Raw genomic sequence first — 20,209 nt, forward strand, 5'->3', positions numbered from 1 at the left:
ATCACAACAAGAAGAACCGGTACGGTGCCAAGGAGAAAAAGGAAAAAGAGGCTAATAAAATATATTACCATATGATTGGACAATACCAAGAGGCAAAGAAGGATGAAGAGATAGAAAAACCTACCGAAATGAGCGCACTGCACTTCAAATAGGTCTTGCCGGCGTGGTTCCCAGAGGCGATCCGCTATACTCCACACATCTGACTTGGGGACAGGGATTGATGAACGTTCTGAAACATGCAGTGTTGTCGAAGGTGCCTCTGAAGTTAAGCTAGATAGGTGATTATCAGGAGTTTGCCCTTTCTCCACAGGATAGTTCAACCCTACGGAGCACGATTCACCTTTCAGAGGGTCATGTGGTGCTCTCGTTTTACTCATTTCGGGCCTATGGAGTAGGGAGTCTTTATTGTTTCCCTCAGGGCCTTCACTAACTGCGACTCTAGCTTTCCATCTGCGGATGTATTCGTGAAGAATGTATTGGGCTCCATGATTCGGTATGTGTTTAAATAGGTCTGGTTGAAAGCGAGCCACATGATGCAGCGAGTCCATGTCGAGCAGGCTCTCGAAGCACCCCACATGATAATAGTCTGTTGTGTGTATGAGAATCTCCCCCTAAAAGTGAAGAATTGCTTGCAGAAGTGACAAAGATGAAGAAGCCTTACCTGGGCTCTTATACCCGTTATTACCAGGGTTCAGCGCGATTCTATAATCACCTGACAGGATTCGGTCATATGGCTCCGTTGGGTGAATGAGGTGCTTTTTGAAGCAAGGAGAGGGGATAATGGGAGATCTGGGCCTCGCGATTATAGCCGCGGGCTAACTGCGGTTGGATATGTGATCTGAGTGTTTCGACAGACTGTTCAAGGCCAATTATCTTTCTTCGGGTAAAAGAGCCGCTCGGCGTGCTTCTTCTGCATTAATCTTGACATTTCTCTGCTTCCAATACTCTCGCTCTTCATCTGACCCTACAGAGTCTATATCACGGCCGGTTATCCTAGCGATATTTGCACGCGCCCGTTTCTTAGCTAGCTTTACTGCGTCGCTGAGGCGTTGCTCTTGGGTTGGTTGCTTTGACACCTGCGCACCACTGATGCTACGGTGAATCGAAGGCGGGGACGATACCGCATGGTTTGGACTGGTAGATGATGGAGATGTGTTGTTGTTGACTGCTTCATTCCTCACTGCACTGGGTTGTGCTTTCTTGTCGCTACCATTTGACTTATCCGATGGCGTTGGGCCGCTACGATTTGAGGGCGCCCCTCTTGGTCCCTAAGAACTTCGCTTTGGGTGGTGTCGTTTGCCGGCGATTCACTTCTTGTGTGTTCGATGTGGTTTTGTGTGAGATAATCGGATGAGGACACAAGTGTCACCCCGTACGCGCTGGGATCAACGACTGATTATCTCATGTTGAGTTTTGATCACACAATATTAGGAGCAGGAGGAGCTGAAGGTAAAATAACGAAATGAGCGATAGATAGGGGAAACGACCTAGAGAGGGAAGCAATGGTGAATTTAACAGTCTACCTGCGTCGCGCTAGGAAGTACCCCTGTCGTTGTTTGATGCTCTTATACGGTGTTAATGAAGATGTCCCCGCTTACTTCGTGGGTGAAGCGCACAGCTACACTATTATGACGAACAGCCTTGTCTTCAACCCTTTTCGTGTGATGCTAGAACTTGGAACACTATACCTGCCAGAGATGACATGAGATATTTGGGGGTTTTCGACCCCGATGCACTACTTGAATGAGGGCTGAATCGGCGAAGCGTACAGCCTTTTCGGCATAAATATGTTCGCAGCTCCGGCTGGGAACTCCACGTGTGTGTTCGGGATCATGACCTAGACACGTAATACTATGCCACAGCCGATTGTGAAGAGGTGCTGTGAGGCCTGGATTCCCGCTGATAGGCGATTTTAAAGCTGAAGTATTCATGCCTTGTGCTATTTGCTCGGGCTGGTGGAATCCTCGAACCTTAGCGGATAGCGTACGGCCCGCCCTAGGCACGTCCGAGCCAACCGGGGTAGGAATGGCGGCTCCGATGCATGGAGAATCCGCGGAGTGTCCGTTAAATGTGACTAACAGAAAAATGGCACCAAAAAACCTTACACATATAATAAAACGGAGCTTCTACCTCTATGGGGTGACTTTGACTCTTTTTCTACTCATATCTTGGTGTTATTGTGATTTTGATCTGGAGCCTTTCAAGTTCACAGCGAATTGATTCAGATTCTCGGGCAGAATGGCTGCCCCTGTGGTTTTGATTATCGGCTGCGGAATCGCAGGCCCAGTCCTTGGGATTTTTTATAAGCGCCAGGGGTATCATCCTATTGTCTTCGAGAAGGTCCAGACTTTAGGAGATGCGGGAGCGTCATTGATGCTCATGCCGAACGGGTGAGTGTTGATTTGAATCAAGGAGCCTTAAATGAAAACCGGTCCAGCGGCTAACAACTCCCAAAGTATGAAGGTACTTAACTTGATAGGCATCGCTGACCAAATCACAAAGGAATCGCTGCCACTGACAGGCTTTTGGGACGGTATCTCCTCTGGAGAGACATTGGGTCAATCGGGCCTCCCCTCGGCTTTTACAGCGAAGTACGGCCAGCCGGCAGTGGGTGTTAAGCGCACTTCGATCAGCCTGATGTTGAAAACGAGGCTGCTGGAGATGGGCGTCGAACTGCGCGAAGGGTGCCAATTGGTGAAGATAGAGGAGGGTCAGGATTCCGTCACAGCCGTCTTCAACGGGGGCCAGAGAGTGACAGGTGCGTTCCTCATTGGCTGCGATGGCATTAAGGCAGCCTCACGCCATGCAATGCTGGGTATACAGGGTATCCCCACGGCCTTGCCGAGCTTTACTGGCCTGATCCAGAGCGCGGGCATCTCGCCTACACCGCAGTCGCTCGATGCCTTTCGACGCGGTAGCCTGTGTAACTGGTACGGCGATGGCGTACACGTCATTGCTTATCCTATATCGCCTGCCCTTACCTCCTGGGCCATCACCCTACCAGAATCGCAGGACCAGGAAGAAACATGGCGCGTGTCCGACCCATCGGAGATTGAGGCACAGCGCGAGGCGCTAGCAGCAAGGTTGACGAGTTTCGAACCGATCGTGCTTGACCTGATCAAGACGGCAACCCGAATTGTCAAATACGGCCTGTTCGATCGCGAAGAACTAAGACCTGAGCAGTGGTATTCGAAGCGCTGCGTGTTGGTCGGCGATGCGGCGCATCCGACGAGTCCTCACCTAGGGCAGGGTGCTAACCAGGCTCTGTAAGTCATTGTTTTCTGGAATACTTGATGCAGACTGTGAACTGATAGTATTTTAGGGAAGACTGCTACCATCTTATCCAACTCATGCCGTTCCTAGATACGAGTAGCGGAGACTACACCAAGGAATGGGAGAGGATCAGCACAGGTCTCCCGAGCTTCTTCAAGGCCTACGCGGAGAAGCGTCAGCCACGCACATCAGCGTTGGTGAACGAGGCTCGCGCTGTTGGCGAGAGACGTGTAGTGACTGGCGGTACTGCTCTGTGCCGAGAGCGTGATGCTGTGATTGCAAAGGCGTGGAGCCATCCCGACATCGTCATGGCCAAGTATGATAGGCTGTTCAAGGAGCCGTTTTGAGCTTTGAAAATAGCCCTCACTAGTTTATCAACAACCGTGATGGCGCTGGGCCAGGCGTTCCGTCAAGCCTGAGCACGCGCTCAATTGTTTATCGACATAGCTTTCACTGGTCCTTGTTTATCATTCATCGGTCATCTATTTGAGCGGGAATAGATTGGTACATCATTTTGATGGGAATATATTGCATTAAGTCCAGTGGCTGAATTAATTTGAGTTGAGTGTCGATAGAGAAGAGTAGATCTACACGTATAAAGAAGGAAAACAAAACAGGATAGTGTACATTGGTATCAATCACAACTCATCCTGCCTCACACCCGGAGTCGGATAACTCGGCCCGTAAGCAAGATTCTCCAGCCGAATGGACTCAGCCGTCGGCCGCTGACCCTGCGGCACTATTCCCCGCGTACTCGAAGCTCGTGAGTGGGGCGTTGCCTCCCGATCGGTACTGCCCCCCTGTGAAGCGGTCGTTTTGTCATCTGCAATAGGTCCGCTCGCAGCCTGTTCGGCCGCCAAGGCAGTTTGACAGCGATGGCGCATGGCGAAGGGGACAATAGCGAGACAAGCAATCCACCAGGAGAACATGATGGGCAAGGCGCGATGTAGCTGATTCTCGCAGCCGTCGCTCCAGATCTGCACGAGGACCTGGTACAGCTCGTGAGAGGGGAGTGCATAGCCCCAGCGGTAGAAGCCGGGGCTGATCTCGAAAGGACTGATCGTGCTTGCAACGTTGATGATCGCCCACGTGAGTATGCAGAAGGGGAGGAATTGCAATGGAATGAATGCGGTGAGGATGTCGACAATAAGGAAGTTGATGTGCATGTAGAGCCAGATACTCATCCAGGAGAGTGTAAATTGGTTGCTATTCACATCCCAGGACTCCCGGTATGCCCAAATATATCCGGCCATACATAATGATCCTATGAATGTGTAGGCAAGGGAGACACACAGGCGCAGGAGTCCGTTCTTGTTCGGGCCGAGTTTGGTGTACAGGTGGAAGCTCGCTGAGATGCCGTTGAGGGCCATCATGAAGAAGAACTGCTGGATAATCGGCATCACCATTGAGACGGTGTTGTATAGCACGCGGGTGCCCTGTTGGGTGGCTTTGATGTTGATTTCGGTTGCTTGGATGGGATCGAGGAAGGCCTGGAGGCTTGCTGGATTTTTCGACAACGGTGCGGTGGCCAGTACGTTAGATGCGTTGCGGGTGTAGTAGGATGACTTGGTCACTTGTATGAGGGTCATGATGCTCGAGTAGATCGCGCTCTGGGCGAATGTTGGGTATCGTGCCCCGTTCCACACATATGTCAGTGACTTCCGGCTGCCGCTTCCTGTGGCCAGCGCGGCGGAGAGATTCGAGGACGCGCCGGGATTGGCATAGACTGCGCCCCAGTAGTCGCCCTTGCATACAGCGGCTTTGACATCCTTTGGGTTTGGATATACGCTAACTGGTGACTGTATCAGAGAGGGGTATCCGTTGCCACGCAATATCTCGTATGCATCGAGCACCGATTGGCCTACCACGTCTCCGTCATAGTCGACATAAAGCATCTTGAAAGCGTGAAACCGGGCGCTATCCTTATATTGAGTTCCGTAGATATAGGACAAATTCCCCAGGAACAGAAGCTGCAGCAAGACGAAGCTCATACCTAAGGCGATGACAAAATTCTTGCGCACCTCTTTGGAAGATCCTCCCAGAGGGGAGGTTGTGGCGGCCGTCATGGCCGAGGAAGAATGGGTGTGATGGATATTCCGTGGCCTACAAGGTGAGTGTAGGGGAATGATACTGCTTATTGATCTATTTATGTCTTGGTTTTTAATGTTCTCCTTTATTTTTTTTTTATTTGTTTCCACCATAACTTTTGCAAGTGCTTCAATTGCATCACCGACGCTGGGCTGATTTAGGGTTCCGCTGACAACGTGCAACAACGGGCGAATGAGAGCTTAGGACTTGCATGACTAAGCGGAAGATGAACGAGTCCGAAGAAAAGGGGATCCAATAGTGTCAGATCGTAGATCTCAGACGGCGTTGAGCATACCCCGAGTGCCGACAGCTTGCAATGCCATATGGTATGCACTGACCGCCAAACAAATAATATCTGTGCACTGCTTTCTCTTCGGATACTCAACTCAATCAGGCAAATTCCCGAGGTATACCGCTCGCCTCGACCATGCGCAAGTATCGCCCGGCAGTCATCGCCCGTAATCGTTTCCCCCAAATCATCATCGGAATGACCGTCAAATGAGCGACAAGTCCCATGACCATCATCTGGATATATGCATTGCCATAGCCGGAGTGGATCAGCCATGGTTGTATAGTGAAGACGAAAGTCATGCCGATCAGATTGCGAAAGATGTTGATCAGAACCAATGACTCTGGAGCCACGGCCCGATAGGAGTCCAAGATATAGGTCTGCTGTCGTTAGTGTGTGTTGGCATACGGCGTTCGCTGATCTGGGAGTATTTTACCTCTCCGATAATAGAGGATGCTGTGAATCCGAACGCCATCAGTCCCATGCCGAATACAGGACATGTCCAGTGTATTCCGACTTCTACCCCTTTACCGTACATGACTAGGCCGCCGGACGTGATGATCGCTGTCAGGGCTAGTAGGATGAGCCGGTGCTCTGGCTCTCGGATACCGTTGTTTCGGCGCGCGGCAACGATAATGAACCAGTCGCTCACATTTCCGGCAAACAGGGTGCCAAGGATGGAGCCTATGAGAGCGGGGACGTTGGTAAGTCCTACCTTCTCTCCGCTCCAGTGATAGGGTGGGCCCGTGAAGAATTCTACAATGGTGAGCAGGTGCATATTAAAAGTGATGAAGCAGTCCCCACGTACGAGACTCTGTGGTGAAAATTGCAGCCCACCAGCAAATCGACACGCCCGTAAATACACCAGCCCAGAGAACGGGTGGAAATAGGGCAAGTTGGTAAGGGCGAAGGAACAGGTCGTGCCAGCTTTTGTTGGGATTTACGCCCCACGAATGTAGTGGGTGCGTCTTCCAGTAGGTCTTCAACTGAATAGATGGATCTAAACATGCGGCTTCTGTCCCTTGGGAATATATCTCTGTCAGAGATGCCGCGTTACTTTCCAGAGGTTGAGCGTTCTGCGGTGTGTTGTATGATCTTGGGTAGAGTGTTTCCTCAAGTCCAAAAAACAACGTAACGGCCATAGCGACCTGACAACGTTAGCAGAGCCGTCTGCCACAAGCTAAGCATCTAGATGAGAGACCAGGGTTATTCACAAAACCGATTGCGGTAATCCAAAAACACCAGCGCCAACCCAAATCGACATAGACGTAACCCGCAACAAGTGGCTAACCTCATCAGTATTCAACAGTGGCTACTCGGGGCGATTTAATTACAATAACAAAGGCACCGGCGCTGTAAGACAGCGCCCAGTATCCAACCTTGGATCCCATTTGATGAGCAAAGTATGTGTCTTGCAAGGAAATCTGGGGCAGTCCTTCCTTTGGACCGCAACCTAAGCCCTGCAGTGATATAAGCATGAGTGCGTGAGGAAGATCGACTATGTCTGTTCGCCATCGCTTACCCAAAATACATTAAATGTTACCCAAACCTCTAGACTGGTTTGAACTGCGCCAACAATGCTGCCGACCATGGCAATCAAAAGTCCAATGATGTAGACTGGGCGACGACCGATTTTCATCGCGACCGGTTGCCAGAAGGCTGCTCCAACGCCAGTAAAAAGGAACAAAATTGCGCTCCTAAATCACCACGCTGTTATGAGATGGCTAATTTGTCAGAATACACTGGTGTACGCACCCCATATTCAATCCGTCAATGGTTGTGCCAAGGTCTGGGGCTAGGCCATCATACGCGACGCCGTAAAAGTTAATTCTGACTATGATGAGCATCGACCATACGGACTGATAGAAACGTGGGCGGCTATTACAGGCCATTCATGAAGAAAGTATAGACGCATAGCAGGATGAGATGTTGTCTCTTTCGCGCCGGAGACCAATTCTGCCGCCAATCAGCTATGGTTCTGTCAGATTCCCAGGACCAACCATCACATACCAATGGATCATTCGGATCATCTGATGGAGGCGGGATAAGAACGATCCCCATATGTTTACCGGTCGCATGTTTGGTGGATTGTTCGTGCGTGTCTATTGCAATTCATCAACCCCCTCCACTTGTTGTGGGAGCCCTCAAGATCGGAAGACGCTCTCGAATACTGAACAAGAGGAAACAACGTGAGAAAGAGAATAAGAGACGGGAGCTTACCGTCGATCAAAAGCACAGTACCCGGAACGAACGACGCCTGTTCTGTCCCTGAGGCTTCGAGCGCCATATCTTCCAATTTTCCAATACCATATGTCTCAAGCGGGGAACCAAGCGGCTTGTTATGCAGAAAGCAAGACCCAACAAGGCAGAAGATGAGAGCAAATTGTCACTGGCTAGGCAAATACGCTTTATCCCTATGCCTGGGAGGAAGCAAGGGGTGGATAAGCCCCACAATGCCATCCCAATCACCAGCCATATGGATGCTTAATATCGCGCGGCAAGACTACCTACACTTGCAGGCACAAGGGTTACATTCACTTCGACCCATTCGTGCCTCGAACGTCACCGTCTTAAACATCTTAGACGTCCAACAAGGCTTCTTGGCGCTACTCTAAAGATGACCAACGGTGGCTGGGATCAACTATAACGATGCCAAGGCGGAAGGCATTCCGGGGACATTGCTGACGCTTTGTGTAAATTGACCCTTAATAGGGCCTCATGCACTGGTGGTGGATCGACATAGATTGCTGTTCGTTCTACAGAAAGGCCTGCAGATAATATAAGTCGAAATTCAATTTGGACCATTCGGCAATGCATGATATGTATCCTATAGCCCGCAAAGGCGAACGAAACAAGCTTCCACGGACCCGTGCTCTGCTTGTGCCTTACCGAATATGATGGCATAAGCTACAATAAATAATACCTCAACAAGTCCATCGCCAGGGAGAGTATTCCCCCAGCTCCTTGGCTGTTTCGTTAGAACAGGAACAATGCCTTACTTTCGAATAGCCCATGCTAGGAGAAGCACCGTTCTCCTATTGTGGACTACTATTCTAATTACCTCTATATTTCATTGCTTAATGCTTGTTTCTGAATACATCCAGTCAGTAGGAACTTACAAAGGAGCTCAAGCTGAATATTTCCCATGAGCAACAGCCATAGCAGGGGTACATTTGCCACGTATGTTCTTTGACCGACTTCGGCATTGCGTTGTCTGCCGCGGCTAGGTCTGACCCGAGCCTTTATCCATAGAAATTTATCATTGAATGCGGAGGCTGAGCTATGGTTAAAGAAGATGATATTCTCATCTACGGCCATTTAGATGGCCCTTTCGTAATTTTCCTCCAATCCAGGCGAGATCAGACAGAATCGCCTTGACATCACACGGCGGATGCTGGCTGACTGTGCCATCCTGTGATAACGGGCTCTGCCGAGTAGAACGACAGGAAGCTTGAATACCTTAGCATTTCCAGTATTCGCTCTCATATACCCATTATCGGAGAACAAGTAGTTTGTTTTTCGAAACCAATTGGGAGATAATAAAGTGTGCTCATGATGATGATGATGAGGTTATTCTAGGAAAACTCTGAAACGTTCGACGAAGGGCGAAATTCGTCTTTCGTAGTTGTCTGTCCTCCGTGAGCCTCGGCAGGACTTTTTATGTACCTAGGCTCCGAGGTTGAAGAGGAACAGTCGGCAGACAGAAAGCTTGAAGCAAGTGATAGCGACCTCCCTAGTATATGCTGAAGTGTGCAGATGCGGGGTTTTTGAGGCATCAATTTAACTACCGGGTCGAGCTGCCGGTTAGGGTGAGGCTTCATTAGTCTAATATCTTCCATATCGGGAAGGCCGACCCTCTAGCCCTAGTTAGCTCGTTGATCGCCGCCAAAGCGTCGATCGCTCCATGGACATGCTTCTCCAATCACACTACACAATAAAAATTAAAGCTATGACGGCATATATTGTCGGCAGTGAAAGCTGGGGCTATACATTGAATGGATGATACATAAAGGTAACCTTACATCTGAGAATGGGAGAGGAAGAACTATCTTTGTCAGGCAACACCCTGCACTGTATAATCAATTAGCACTATCCCCTGATCATATAGCGGACTGCAGAGAAGCCTTTGAGGTTGAAGCAATGCCGCAGGTCACTGCATTTGTCGTCATTGCCTGGTTATTGATCCGGATCAGTGCCACAACTAGTGTGGTACCAACCTATAATTTTCCCACTAATTGCAATGCGAGTTGCCAGCGGAGTATCGAAGAAGCCCTAGCAGTGGATCGGGCAGGTTGGGTAAATCCCAATGTATCAACGGACCCTTTCTACACAAACCCGACGAACCTTTCCGATTATGCTGCGGGTGAAATCATCAGATGGGAGGATGTACCCAGCAAGGCATTCACGACCATTGACTATGAGACGCCTCCCGCGACCACTTTGTCGCGGTTCCTCTACATGACGGAAGACATCGACGGCAACCCTATTCCAGCAAGTGGGTTCTTATTACTACCGTTCACGAATCAAGATGGTAAATCAAAGCCCCTTCGGACAGTCGTGTGGACCCACGGAACTGCAGGAATCACCCGTCAATGTGCACCGTCGAATAATAAAAAGCTATACTACGAATGGGAGGGCCCTTTCGCGTTGGTACAACAGGGATACGCGGTCATCGCACCTGATTACGCCGGGCAGGGCAGTGATATCCCCATGGGCTTTATGTATGAGTCTGGTGCGATGCACGCTAAGGATGTGAGCTTTGCTCTCAAAGCTGTGCGGTCAATGCTACAGGATCGGATCACCCATGAATGGGTAGTGGTTGGTCATAGCGAGGGTGGTATGACTGCATGGCGCGTCAATGAACGAGAAAGATACAATGCAACTGGAGGCTTTCTAGGCGCAGTTTCAGGTGCTCCGGCGCTTCGTCCACTTTCCCTTATTCCGCAATCATGGCGTCTCGCTGGCGACGGGCCCGTCCACGATGTTGTATCAATATTCGTCTTGCAATCCATTTCCCGATTGTATGAATTGGTAAAACTTGAGGACTACATCAGCGATATTGTTGCAAGCCGAATTCCACTTGCTCAACAGGGATGTCTGGCAGCGGGTGGAGTAGTCTATGGGAACCTAACACTGCCCGAGCTTTACAAGAATACCAGTTGGATTGAACACCCTGACGTTGTGGACTGGCAAAAGCGCTTTAACGGAGCGGGTCCTTATGAATTGGCGGCTCCTATGCTGGTCCTCCAGGGTACGGGCGATGAACTGGTCTATGCGAACTTGACTGAGTGGGACTATGATCAGACGTGCAAGACATTCCCTCATAGTATGATGCAACTGTATATGTATCCCGAGCTTAACCACGACTTTGCTTTCATTGCTGGTCAGGCGCAGTATCTACCGTGGGTCAAGGACAGATTTGAACATGTATCGCTTACTCAAGCATGTAACAAGACTACAGTTGGACTATCTGGGCCGGCTTAAAGGGTTGTATCTTCTACCAACTGTGATGATGTTTGCTTAGCCACGTTACTACTCGATATTTAGTAATAGGTTCAACAAAAGAACTTTAATGTCTTGCGGTTACACCAATCTGTAGTCAACAGTCGTCCCTTGCTTAAGGGATGGCTCCTCTTATGTGTCTCGTAGATTGATATATACAGAATTAGCAACAGGCTCCTGCAATGCGACTCGATGACAGCGTGATCAAGCGAGTCATTTCACTGCAAGGGATCCAGGGCACGAGGTTGCATAGCAGCGATATCCTGCACTGTTCGCCAAAAGGTCACCCATAAGGATTCATGCGGTTTGCCGTGGCGTATCGAGCTTACCTCAACCTGAGATCCCCTCGTTGCCCCCCATGTATTAATCTCTGGGTGAAGGGTTCCCACGCGATCTGGCCTGATAATATAACAGGGTATCTTACCCTTCTGTGTAAGACCTCGTCGCCTTTGTACAAAGTCGCAGTTTCCTTCTCTTAAAGAAAGAGCAAAATACTATGGCTGAATTACGTTCCCTCGCCGCTATAATTAGCGGTAGCTAGAAAGTCTTTGCCCAGGAGCTGGAGAAAGCCGGACATGACGGCTACTCCTTTGATAAACCGGACTCTCCATTAGATATCGGCGAGGCAGATATCAAGACGCAGCTCATATCGGTGGCGAAAAAGAACCTGCGTGTGGCTCGTCGACCATTCTGCTATCTCAATAACTATGTATCTTAGTAAGTTGGTGTTGACCGAAGATGACTAACTAATACTACTGTATCCTGACCGGAGTAAATAGGCGAGTGAAGCGGGAACAATCAGTACTTTGATCAATCTGGGTGTTCCATCGTCCACGCCCAAAACTCTGGGGAGCCTGTCAATATACCCTACATTGTGGAGGTCGTCTGCAGTCTCAAGGGTGGTTCAACCGAGTCCCTGAAAGTGCACCACCCAATTCCTGCATATATGGCAGATCGACCTGGCATCACCCATGCACTTGGGGCTGAGGAGCAGCCGGCCTCATTGTAAGAGGCTTTCGCGATGCCATCCTACGATATAGCCGACCAGTTTATACAAGCCTTCAACATTATTCACCCGGCCTATCCGGTGTTGTGTTTGATCAAACAAGATCCATGCAGTGTATCTCGAGGGTCAGGCATCTATCTTGGTGTTGCAGACCGTCTTTCTGTTAGGATTTACAGTTGGCAGTGAAAGTCTTATCCATCAAGCAGATTATAGTGATCGAGCAACTGCAAAGAGAACGCACTAACTTCGGGCAGATGATGCTGACTATGAGAATGATCGTATGAACCTTGTCAGGGCCCTGCTACTTCTTGGGATTTGGCAGAAAGGACCCAAGGATTAGAAAGCTACGTGCTATTGGATATCTTGCGCGACAACCGTGTCTCAATCATTAGGGGTAATCCCGTTTGCTATTCGAACACTAAACTGATACTTTCCTAGCACATCACAATCAGTATTTAGTTCACAAATGAGAGCTCTACGAAGCAAATATGGGGTTCAATATATTTAATTTACGACTATCTATCAAATAAACTATACTAGGTTACTGATATCCCCAGATTCGTGACCGCCATATATCTGCCGCATTTGGTCGACCATGTCGCATCCGTGACGAAGACAATGATATTGAGCCACTGACCGAGATCTATTTCAACTTTGACAGTCACTATGGTCAAATGCCTCATACCTGCCCAAAAGTACTTCCATATTTCTTACGTCCTAGAGATGTCTCAATTGACCATAATACGTCAGTTGAAGCCCACCTACGAACTGCAGTTGCTTGCCTAGATGGTAGACGACTGGCTGTGCTACTCTAGTTGGTGATACTCTCATGGGAGAGTTCAGTCTACAATGCGGTGCGTTAGACAAATACGATACAAGAACACTAGCTGATAAGATGGTAAAATGGGAGTTTGAGTTGCCAGATCAACTGCAAAGCAGGACCTGGACGGCTTTGGGTACTCCGTTTTGGGCTATCATGCTCCAATTCTCCTATCACCAAGGTGCCTGATCGTACTCAGCTATTGTGGTCTAACTAATCAAACATAGATACTGCTTATCACCACAGAAGCCGAAAGAGATGCCCGAGCGCACATGGCCGCCGACCATATCGCGCGTCTGGCGGAGGGCCTTCCAGCAACCGAGACAGTCAAATCTGGTTTAATACATCCGTAAGAACATGCCCTTCATGGTTTTTGAAATGGTCATATTCTAAAACCCTAGTGTCCTAGCGTGATTCTCTACGGACTCGGTCCGCACAATCGTAATCTGCCGCAAAGACCCATTTCGTCGATAGCTGGCCGAAATCAAGTCGCGACAATGCCTACTCGTATTGAGCGAGCTGGCATATGCGTGGCCTGTCAAAACCTGGCTTGCGAAGGCATTTGCCAACCTGATGCGAAGGTTGACAGGGCAACACTCTGCCTCCGGTAGATCGATCATTAATGTGTCGTCTAGCGTTACAAGTAATCTAGGGTGCTCCAATTTCTCGGGGTTACACCGTGCATCTAGCCTTATTCATACTGACTTCCAGAGTACCAGCCAGGATGAGTCGGCCTGACAACCCGGCTGCACCAACGACGTAAGATTGCGAGACCTGCATCCACCGGAGTACTTCCCCGAAGCGGCCGATCAGTTTGTCTATAATTTATTCTGGGCGAGCTATTGTGATAGCACCCTTGATTTGATATACCGCGCAATAGTCTAGGCCAACACTCATTGGACCTTTTCATTACTTGGATAGGGCAGAGGGGACAATGCCTTAAGTTTGATGAAGATAACGCATATATGTCTCTGAAGGTTCCTTTATGACATTTCAGAACAGTTACTGTCCCGAAATTGTTGCCTTGAAATCCTCCAGTTCCCTTCCTAACAGCTCTTTCAACAAGGGATCCACATACGCCCCCTTCACCTTGACGGATGGCCTCGAAAGTAGAGGTACACACCATTGAATGATCCACTCCATGGCACGTAAAGCTCTGTTGGTTCTGTGGAAGTGCGGCAAACTCCTCCTCAGTGGCCTTCTGGATCTTAACTGACCGCTTCGCTACCTTGCTCAAAACGTTCACAGTTTCCTTCAAGGTTAGGGTCTTGCCCCCAGAAAGCAAGAGTGTCTGTTGACGGTATCTGAAGACGTTAGGGTCCTTCACGAATCGCGCTATTAGCTCGGCGGTTCCCTCGCCCAGCTCATCACGCTTAACCCACGCAATCCCTGGGCCGGAGCCGTCGTGGGGGACGTTGATCGTGCCCACTGGGTTCATAGGGTCGAAGAAGGAGGTGTAAAGTGGGTATGGCTCAGAGTAGAGCCCCCCACGAATGATGGTATACTCGAACCCTGGGTGACGTCGGGTACATTCATCAAGATACCGTTCGGTATCTAAATGAGCCTGCATTACATGGGGGACAGACTCCTTGTTTTCGGGCCGACCGCCGTATCCCAAGGATCCATAGAAAATATATCTGACTCCGCTGCAGATGGCCGCATCAATGGCCACTCGGTGACGCTCTGTATTGAAATTCCTCCCATGAGCGGGTAATCACAAAGACAGTTGAAATTGATAAGGAGACCTATAACTAGAACTATAACTTACCTTACTCCGGTATTCATGCTCGACGGAAGCGTACGAGATCAAAAAGAGGGCATAGACCGCATCAAATGCGTGCTCGAAGCTGCTATCGTCGTCATAATCTGCCTTGCGGATCGTTGCTCCCGCATTGGATTCGGCCTCCAACTTATGAGGATTGCGAGCGATGAACACCAGCTCATTAGCTTGGAGGCGGGGGAGAAGATGCTTTACAGTGCTGCCTCCGATGCCTCCAGAAGCGGGAAAGACTGCTACAGTACGGTTAGACATGCCGTCGAGTCCTTATGTAGGGAATAATCACTTTTGTCTGCTGTCCGTCTGAATAAGATTGAACCGACGTGTCCAAGGGTGGTGCCAGTGCCCCAATTTTTAGCTCACTGTCGGTCCAACTCTTCACCGAGCGGAGTGTTCCATGACTGCCTCATGCACTTGGATTTGTCACCATCTTTGTGTGCAGCTGCCGATTATAGATTGCTACTAGGTGCTGGAATAAGGGTTCTAAAATAGATGCTATTGGTTCGTGGCTGTGAATCGCAGGCCCCTTCTTCAGCCGAATTACTAATTCCACGGCTATTCTCTGGTTGATAAGAGACTGAGGTAGAAAGATGTTAGGACTCCGCGTGTCTACAGCCCAAGCTTTTCTTGCGCTTAGAATGAGGTCGGGAGTGAAGCCTCCGATTGGCTGACCTGAAAGCGAGTGGGTCTTACGCATATTGTCCACCGGAAGCAACGAACGGAGTTCCACCGGACTCAAAGTCAAGACTGGGTAAGGAGACGTGAGAATGGAATTATTTTACACACTAGAATATTCACGAATATAAAGTGCTGTCGACCATAGGTTAAATTGGCCTATCTTCCTCATAACAGGCACACCTTTGACCTCGCCTCTACGTTCCTCTACCTCTGTCGAAAGTTTTAAAATGCCCTCGTCCGCTTCACGTCAACTAAATGTGGGAGCAGCTCCATACCGGGGGGATCCCCTACCAAATGTTCCGGAGGATCTTGTGATACCAAATGTCCTCAATTTGAATTTTGAAGAAAGGGAATGGGTGCCTCAAGCCCCCAACGTCTGGTTCCGCCCCCTTGTCCTCTCGGTTTCTCAGGGTTACTTCGTGAATCTTCTCCGCGTCCAACAATCGGGCATCTTGTCCCGCCATCGTCACTCCGGCCCCGTTCATGCGACGACACTGCGCGGCATGTGGCACTATCTGGAACATGACTGGTGGGCTACAGAAGGGAGTCATGCCTACGAGCCTCCGGGCGATATTCATACGCTTGAGGTGCCAGATGATGTGGTGGAAATGATCACGCTATTCCATGTCACCGGTGCATACATCTACGTCGACCCCGAGGGCAATCCTGTTGGTGTTGAAGATGTTTTCTCCAAGCTTAAGAATGCGCGTGCCCATTATGAAAGTGTGGGACTCGGAGCCAACTATGCGGACCAGTTTATTAGATAGTTCTTTGGGTTATCTCTCATGAGAAGCGCCACAGAGCTCTGATATCTCCTATTCTATGTATTATAACTAAGATAATGAGTCTCCATTTCCATTGGCACCAAGTTCTACTTGTGCTAGGGCTAGGCACACACCGGAAAAGGTAGAAGACATCTGTAATTCATTGAGGAACATTCCAGTTCCAGACCCAGCCCTGTGCGCAGAGAATATCACTGAGGCAGTTGGAGTCTTCACCAACCATGTCATTGCTCAGCATCGAACGCTCATCAACCGCAGCGTCCAGTGGCGTCTGGGGGCCTGCTGAAGTGGGCCACGGACCTGAGTTCTGCGAATTCTGCCACAACACTACAGGAGTCAATTTTACAAATCCTGAAGGATCTAGAATCACAAGATAATGAGATACCATACCTTGTTGTACAAATTCTAACGCACTGTCTACCCCGGAGTTATAGGATAAATCTTCCCAGTGATTGTCAGGAGTGGCATTGGGGGCGCCAGCTGGCACCGAGTTGAGGTAGGTTCCTGTCGTTAAACTCTGAGTAGCACCCACTTCTTCCGTAGTTGCCGTGCAGTGGGAGGCTAAACGCCTTGAGCCACCATCCTCCAAGGGCGTGGGAAGCCCAGTCGCTCCTCGAGCCAACTCTTGGTTGTAGGAGCCGGTCCGGCTGATTGCCTCCATGTCTTGTGGAGAGTTCCCTAGCATTGAGTCCATCTCTCTGGTAAAGATGAGCCGGAAGAGGTGCTCAAGGACCTTAACAGTCTGCAACGGGACAATCGACGAGCCCGCGAGCATTTTTTGTATGGCAATGGAGTTGGCGACGCCTCTCTTGGCATCCTGCGATTGTTCAGATCCCGGTTCCGCTAAGGCGACCATGACTAGGGTCACCCCGGCGGTGAAGTTCTGAATCGCGATATACGCCACCGCATGAGTGGTCCGGGCAGCCCGCAGAACGCTTTCGTACCGTGGCAAGATGTTGCAGGTCCGACGAGCACAGTGTCGGCATTGTTCAAAACTGGTAGGCCGCACATCCATAGGGACAGGATCGGACGACCCAATTAAGCAATTGTTGTATCGCAAGAAAGGCCGGTGCAGTATAATTTGAATGTTGTCATACGCCAGCTGCAGCGTGAGGGCCTGCAGTTGGAACAGCATGCATGTCTCAACTTCGGCTTTGGGCAGATTGCAGGTGTCCAAGTCCACCGTGCGCTCCAGTCGCAGCTCAGGGGGGAGCTGGTCAAACCACTTTGCCAGTCGTGTGTTAATCTCGGCTGCTTCTTGGATCACTGCCAGTGGATTGGCACTTTTGAGACGATATATACGGCCAACAATTGGGGATGCGATTGAGTAAAGTTTGAATTTGTGCCTCTGATATGCCATTAGGGTCACTCGTGTCGGCTCGTGCCCATTTACGGCCTCCAAAGAGTTCAGCAAGGGATGCGACGTGAGCGAGTCGTCCATATCATTTGGTATCCTCACATTACAATCCGAGTCATGAATAGACAGCGGCCTTCCATATGTGATAGATGCAAACCTGATGCTTGGTGAGCTTTGAAACCGACAGGCTAACATTTTCAAGACATGAACACGACAGCGGGGGAGCCAGTCGGACACATACATACCTGTCTAAAACAAACAATGCCCACCAGGTGCGCCGGCGAACCTCAGTTGTTATATTGTCTGCGCGGCCCCAGAGAGACTCGTTATGTAACCCAAATGCCTGTGCACTGCGAGCCCCGGCACCTAGAATTGCGAAGGCTAGGTTGGGCCTACCATTGTACAAGTAGAAAGTACTAAGCAGCACACAGATTTGGGTAGATTCAACCCCCCCGAGATCAAAGATATCAAACAAGTGGTGATGGATATGTCCTAAGAGATCCTTCTGGAGAGCCTGCAGGTCACCATGCCGATCCCTCTCCTCGAGGCTATCACATTCCGCTGTATATCTGGCGCCCATGACGAACACCATTAAGATGAGCACTGCGATCCCAAGTTGCCGAGGGGCTATCGCTTGAGTATCCATGATTTCCGTGTATTCTTTTTCAAAAGTCGGCTGATGGAAGAGCATCATGAACCAATGCACCGAGGTTCGATACGCTTCAATGAGAAAGTCACAGTATACTCTTGGCGGTAGAGACAACCCTGGGAAAACCGTTGCCAAGCTCTTCTTTCCCTCTTGCCTCATGCGATTGGAACTTTGTGCTGCAATCATATTAGCGCCCGGAAGTGCAGTCGTGTTGTCGGTTGCTATGGACGTGATAATCGACCCTGGGTCGTAGGTTTGAAACAGCTAAAGATGCTCAGTGATTCGAACACCCAACGTTGCGAGCCGCATGGCCTACCTCATTGGTCAGTTCGATGGCAGAGGCCTGGGCATACCTGTGTGAGTTTGGCAATGGGGATGCCCGCTGACCGATCCTACTATGACCATGGCTGTCTGGTTGTTCCCGACTCATCCTCCGTGGGGTTTCGCACGGTCGTGCATCTGGCTTGGCCGCTCCTCGGGCCGTAGTCGATTTACTATGGAGCGCTCAATGCTGTCAATCTCCGCTGACGTTGGGCTAGATTTTATATGTCCAAGATCTATCCACTCACCGCAGAGGGGAATTGGCCGTGACACAGTCGAATCCTGAGCGAAGGCAGAGGGAACACGGTTTTTCGACATCACACTAGAATGAACCCACTCTTTAGGCCGCCAAGCCTTGCCTTGAAAAATTTGCACCTCGCACAGAGGTGCTTGACAGCTCGTGAAGATACATACCTTTAGCTTTTGCCTTCGACACCGATCACAAGCATATCGACGGGTCTTCGGAGCCCGCGTTGACGTTCCGGTATGACCGGAGCTTACGTTATGCATCATTCCTTTCACTACTGTTCCTCTCCGACAGGTGGAAAGATGCGATCCCAAAGAAGAGATTCAAGGAAAAGCGATAGATCTAAGGTGGTCAGACGTAGCTCAGCCACGGAGCTGGAGACAGGAAGACAGGACATTTGAGCCTCCGAGAGTGAAGCTTAATTGCTAGTCCGTAAACGGTTTTGTGCCCCACTGAGTGGCGGAACCCAATATATTGAATCTAAGACCACCAACCTCGCCAGGTAAAAAGGTTCACGACATTAGTGGAGATTCGAAGTGAGCCAGCTTGAGCACGTGCCCCACTACGACTTACATACATAAGCCAGTCAATTAATTAACTAACTATGCACCACTCTTGACTAAGGTATTATGCCAATTGAACTCAGCACCGACCGGAGTGTTCTAAAAGAAGTGCCTCATGCCCTTGTATTTGTCACCGGCTATATTTATCTGGAGCTCCCGGTTGAACTCTCCTAGGTCGCAGGTATGATGTTGTTATCAGAGAGATGGACACTGAGGTGGAAAGACGATAGCGCTGTGTTTGGTTACCACCTCACCGTTGTTGGAAAGAAAATCTCCACTCCAACCTGTTCCACCTTTCATGCCGATTGGCTTAGGTATCTGAAGGCGGGCCTACTGTGGATTTTGTCCACCGGATCACTATTCGAGTAATTGAATCCCACCGGACTCAAAAAAGTAAAGCTGGCTGACGAAAGACCTCGATCTAAATATAGAGAACTGTCAACAATGTATTTACAAAGCCTGCCTTCTTTATACGTAATATTGTAATATCCACCTCCGACTGTATTACCGCGTTCCTCTATTTCAGTTACAACTTTCAAGACGTCCTTGTCCACTTTTCAAGGCCAACTGAATACAACTGCTGCTCTATATCCAAAAGATCCCCACTGAATATTTTAAATAACTAAATAACATTAAACACTTTTAAATTAGGAGAAGTGTCCCAGATCGAATAACGATTCGGCCTGATGACCGTACCGTATGCCTGACTCTCACGTTGTCCCATTCGACATCAAAGTCAGTGAACAAACCCAGCAAGGCGGTTATTTGAAAGCCGTAGGTCCTTATGGCTTCTAGAAGTGTTTTATCTATACCACAGGTTCATGACTTAGAAAATTCCGATTTAACATACCCGCTGA

The 20,209-nt window shown here is 49.5% G+C and overlaps 8 protein-coding genes across 8 annotated transcripts; 3 read left to right on the forward strand and 5 right to left on the reverse strand.

The window, feature by feature from the left end:
* Nucleotides 1-2,238: 2,238 nt before the first annotated feature.
* Nucleotides 2,239-3,620, forward strand: BDW43DRAFT_299835 (FAD-dependent oxidoreductase; the record flags this gene model as incomplete). Its single annotated transcript, XM_032044790.1, has 3 exons — nt 2,239-2,390; nt 2,457-3,266; nt 3,323-3,620. The coding sequence occupies 3 exons, from the start codon at nt 2,239-2,241 to the stop codon at nt 3,618-3,620; spliced, it is 1,260 nt and encodes a 419-aa protein (XP_031901008.1).
* Nucleotides 3,621-3,911: 291 nt separating this feature from the next.
* On the reverse strand, nt 3,912-5,388 carry BDW43DRAFT_319010 (SNG1 family protein; the record flags this gene model as incomplete). Its single annotated transcript, XM_032048806.1, has 1 exon — nt 3,912-5,388. Exon 1 carries the CDS (start codon nt 5,337-5,339, stop codon nt 3,912-3,914), a length of 1,428 nt encoding a protein of 475 aa, XP_031901009.1. The 5' UTR covers nt 5,340-5,388.
* A 363-nt stretch (nt 5,389-5,751) lies between these two features.
* Nucleotides 5,752-7,937, reverse strand: BDW43DRAFT_310530 (major facilitator superfamily domain-containing protein; the record flags this gene model as incomplete). The annotated part of the gene is made up of 10 exons (XM_032046960.1): nt 5,752-6,030; nt 6,087-6,406; nt 6,459-6,798; nt 6,865-6,936; nt 6,985-7,110; nt 7,173-7,347; nt 7,406-7,480; nt 7,536-7,606; nt 7,661-7,752; nt 7,871-7,937. 10 exons carry the CDS (start codon nt 7,935-7,937, stop codon nt 5,752-5,754), a joined length of 1,617 nt encoding a protein of 538 aa, XP_031901010.1.
* Nucleotides 7,938-9,790: 1,853 nt separating this feature from the next.
* BDW43DRAFT_319012 (alpha/beta hydrolase family protein) lies at nt 9,791-11,134 on the forward strand (the record flags this gene model as incomplete). The annotated part of the gene is made up of 1 exon (XM_032048807.1): nt 9,791-11,134. One exon carries the CDS (start codon nt 9,791-9,793, stop codon nt 11,132-11,134), a length of 1,344 nt encoding a protein of 447 aa, XP_031901011.1.
* Nucleotides 11,135-13,917: 2,783 nt separating this feature from the next.
* BDW43DRAFT_319014 (NAD(P)-binding protein) lies at nt 13,918-15,040 on the reverse strand (the record flags this gene model as incomplete). Its single annotated transcript, XM_032048808.1, has 3 exons — nt 14,747-15,040; nt 14,030-14,659; nt 13,918-13,959 (listed from the first exon to the last, which is right to left on the reverse strand). Exons 1-3 carry the CDS (start codon nt 15,008-15,010, stop codon nt 13,918-13,920), a joined length of 936 nt encoding a protein of 311 aa, XP_031901012.1. The 5' UTR covers nt 15,011-15,040.
* Nucleotides 15,041-15,532: 492 nt separating this feature from the next.
* On the forward strand, nt 15,533-16,570 carry BDW43DRAFT_64938 (2,4'-dihydroxyacetophenone dioxygenase family protein). Its single transcript, XM_032050335.1, has one exon. It carries the CDS (start codon nt 15,661-15,663, stop codon nt 16,198-16,200), a length of 540 nt encoding a protein of 179 aa, XP_031901013.1. The 5' UTR covers nt 15,533-15,660; the 3' UTR covers nt 16,201-16,570.
* On the reverse strand, nt 16,279-18,839 carry BDW43DRAFT_64944 (fungal specific transcription factor domain-containing protein). The gene is made up of 4 exons (XM_032050336.1): nt 18,538-18,839; nt 17,818-18,485; nt 16,606-17,729; nt 16,279-16,542 (listed from the first exon to the last, which is right to left on the reverse strand). The coding sequence occupies exons 1-4, from the start codon at nt 18,649-18,651 to the stop codon at nt 16,358-16,360; spliced, it is 2,091 nt and encodes a 696-aa protein (XP_031901014.1). The 5' UTR covers nt 18,652-18,839; the 3' UTR covers nt 16,279-16,357.
* On the reverse strand, nt 18,538-19,270 carry BDW43DRAFT_274505 (Zn(II)2Cys6 transcription factor domain-containing protein). Its single transcript, XM_032041731.1, has 2 exons — nt 18,957-19,270; nt 18,538-18,864 (listed from the first exon to the last, which is right to left on the reverse strand). Exons 1-2 carry the CDS (start codon nt 19,053-19,055, stop codon nt 18,787-18,789), a joined length of 177 nt encoding a protein of 58 aa, XP_031901015.1. The 5' UTR covers nt 19,056-19,270; the 3' UTR covers nt 18,538-18,786.
* Nucleotides 19,271-20,209: the final 939 nt, after the last annotated feature.

The sequence above is a fragment of the Aspergillus alliaceus genome (genome assembly GCF_009176365.1).
Source record: "Aspergillus alliaceus strain CBS 536.65 unplaced genomic scaffold BDW43scaffold_18, whole genome shotgun sequence".
In the NCBI taxonomy this organism is placed as follows: Eukaryota; Fungi; Ascomycota; class Eurotiomycetes; order Eurotiales; family Aspergillaceae; genus Aspergillus; species Aspergillus alliaceus.